Raw genomic sequence first — 784 nt, 5'->3', positions numbered from 1 at the left:
CTCCCCTCCCCCGGTCTTACGTGAAGTTGACGGTGTTTCGGTATACAGGAAGAACTTCGACGGTGAGGGTCCCATTACACGTGTTTCCCGTCGAGTCGGTGACCGTGATCTGCAGCTGGAAACGCTGGAGAGGGAAATACAAAGAGAGCCATGATCCATGCATGTAGCGTGTCTGCAGTTATGTCTGCAGTCTCTGACCATCTCCTGTATCATGTCTGCAGTCTCTGACCATCTCCTGTACTATGTCTGCAGTCTCTGACCATCTCCTGTACTATGTCTGCAATCTCTGACCATCTCCTGTATTATGTCTGCAGTCTCTGACCATCCCCTATACTATGTCTGCAGTCTCTGACCATCTCCTGTATCATGTCTGCAGTCTCTGACCATTTCTTGTAGTATGTCTGCAGTCTCTGACCATCTCCTGTACTATGTCTGCAGTCTCTGACCATCTCCTGTATTATGTCTGCAGTCTCTGACCATCTCCTGTACTATGTCTGCAGTCTCTGACCCTCTCTTCTACTCTGTCTGCAGTCTCTGACCCTCTCTTGTACTGTGTCTGCAGCCTCTGACCATCTCCTGTATCATGTCTGCAGTCTCTGACCATCCCCTGTAGTATCTCTGCAGTCTCTACAGTCACTACATTTTATCTGTGGTCCTTATTGACGTCAGGGGCCACACTTCCGGCCCCCTATATGATTGGAGTTGATCACCACTGTGGGGGTTCCGGGGTTCTCAATATACATTTAGAAGGTGTCAGAAATAAATGAGGAACTCCAGACTGGGT

General features: G+C 49.2%; 1 protein-coding gene across 1 annotated transcript in view; it reads right to left on the bottom strand.

The window, feature by feature from the left end:
• CDHR4 (cadherin related family member 4) overlaps positions 1–784 on the bottom strand; it is a 31,109-nt gene that overhangs the window by 16,294 nt on the left and 14,031 nt on the right. Inside the window, exon 9 of the mRNA XM_018572193.1 lies at positions 21–124. Within this exon, the coding sequence (XP_018427695.1) occupies positions 21–124 (104 nt within the window). The remainder of the gene's footprint in view (positions 1–20; positions 125–784) is intronic.

Source organism: Nanorana parkeri, unplaced genomic scaffold (genome assembly GCF_000935625.1).
Source record: "Nanorana parkeri isolate BGI_ZX_2015 unplaced genomic scaffold, ASM93562v1 scaffold1966, whole genome shotgun sequence".
Lineage (NCBI taxonomy): Eukaryota > Metazoa > Chordata > Amphibia > Anura > Dicroglossidae > Nanorana > Nanorana parkeri.
This window is presented reverse-complemented; position numbering and strand designations above follow the sequence as displayed.